General features: G+C 45.0%; 1 protein-coding gene across 1 annotated transcript in view; it reads left to right on the forward strand.

Moving 5' to 3' along the window:
- Positions 1-1,563, forward strand: part of AADAT (aminoadipate aminotransferase) — a 33,892-nt gene that overhangs the window by 7,104 nt on the left and 25,225 nt on the right. Inside the window, exon 3 of the mRNA XM_004388875.2 lies at positions 793-925. Coding sequence (XP_004388932.1) covers positions 793-925 — 133 coding nt within the window. The remainder of the gene's footprint in view (positions 1-792; positions 926-1,563) is intronic.

Below are 1,563 nucleotides of genomic sequence, written 5' to 3' on the forward strand. Positions count from 1 at the left end.
CTGTGCGTCTGAGCAGAGTAAGGGACTAGCTCCCAAGCCACATGGTACTGCCCAGCTAAATGGGGCTCCCAGGCCAAGAAAAGAAAAAGAAAACAAACAAAACAAATCAAAAGAGAACGAATCAGAGCAAACAAACAGAAAAGCCCTGGGGTCCCACCAGCTTGGCGCACGGACCAGGAAGCAGTTTCAGAGTCGAGCGGTATTTCGCAGCCTTTCAGGAAGAAGCAAAGATGGCGCACGGAGCCAGGTATTTGGGAGAAAAGAGTGGGAGGTGGGGAGAGGTAAGGAGGAAATCTAAAGAAGCAGAAAAAAGCAACACCAACAGCCAACAAATGGCACTCAGGGAGCTGGCCAGTGCAGGCGGGTGGAATCCAAGATGGCGGATCCGTGCTGCGGTAGCTGATAGGGGACTTCTGTATGTACCTCTCCTCGCACTCTGTTCTCGGTCAGTTTCTTATTCCATTCAGTGCTTGGCTGAGTTCTTTATCTCTTCATTTTATGCTTAGGGTTTCAGGATTGACGTGTGACTCTGTTTGACTTAGTTTTTCTGATCTTTGCTGTGGAGGGACGGCATGGTGCTTCTGACTAAAGCGCCATGTTGCCCAGAAGGCTTCAGTGAATTTCTTAATCTCTCTGAGTCTGTTGCCTCATCTTCTAAACAGGGGTATTATTACTGGCAAAAAGTGTTTGAAGGTTACATTGAATGTATACTGAGCCTGGTATTAAGCAACCATTTATTTCCTGTCTACTACTGCTATGATTTTAAATTAAAAGATACACTTTATGTTTTAGAATTCCAGAACTGTTGACCTGGCTAAGGCAGTTACAGGTACAATTGCACAATCCTCCCACTACCCATTATCCACCCAGTCAAGGACAAATGGAAATATGTGTCACCTCTGGCAGCCAAGAAGGTCTTTCTAAGGTAAGACTGAAAGGAAAAAGTACCCTACAGGTAGGATCAAATATGATCGTGAATGTAGGCATCTCTCACCCACAGGAGGGTCGTATTCTGTGGATTACCAGTAGTCTTTCTTGTCTCCACCTAGATTATGAACAGGGAGCTTAAAGACAAGACGTGTGATGGAAGGAGTGTGTGCGTGTGTGTGTGTGTTGACTGTACTTGGGAGCCAGGTAGAAATACTTTAGGTTAATCTGTCAGTATTTCCCTCTAGTTTTCCTCATTGTGAGCACAAGGACTTTCAAAAATTGTTGTCATTCTGTGCCATTGAGTCAGTTCCGTCTCACAGGGACCCTATACAACAGAGTAGAAGTGCCCCGTAGGGTTTTCTATGCTGTAATCTTTACACGAGCATATCACCAGGCCTTTCTCCTGTGGAGCCACTAGGTAGGTTTGAACCATCAACCTTTAGGTTTGCAACCAAGCGCTTAACCATTGCACCACCAGGACTTCTTTTTTATCTACCTGTAATTTCATTCACCGGCCTGATCTTTCTTAACATACGTCATACGGTCAGTGACTTGGAACTATGAGTCGTTAAAACACGTTTCCTACTGAGGGAATACCCATCTCCTACCAAAATCTTGGTGAAAACCCAAAAA

The sequence above is a fragment of the Trichechus manatus genome, unplaced genomic scaffold (genome assembly GCF_000243295.1).
Source record: "Trichechus manatus latirostris isolate Lorelei unplaced genomic scaffold, TriManLat1.0 scaffold00220, whole genome shotgun sequence".
In the NCBI taxonomy this organism is placed as follows: Eukaryota; Metazoa; Chordata; class Mammalia; order Sirenia; family Trichechidae; genus Trichechus; species Trichechus manatus.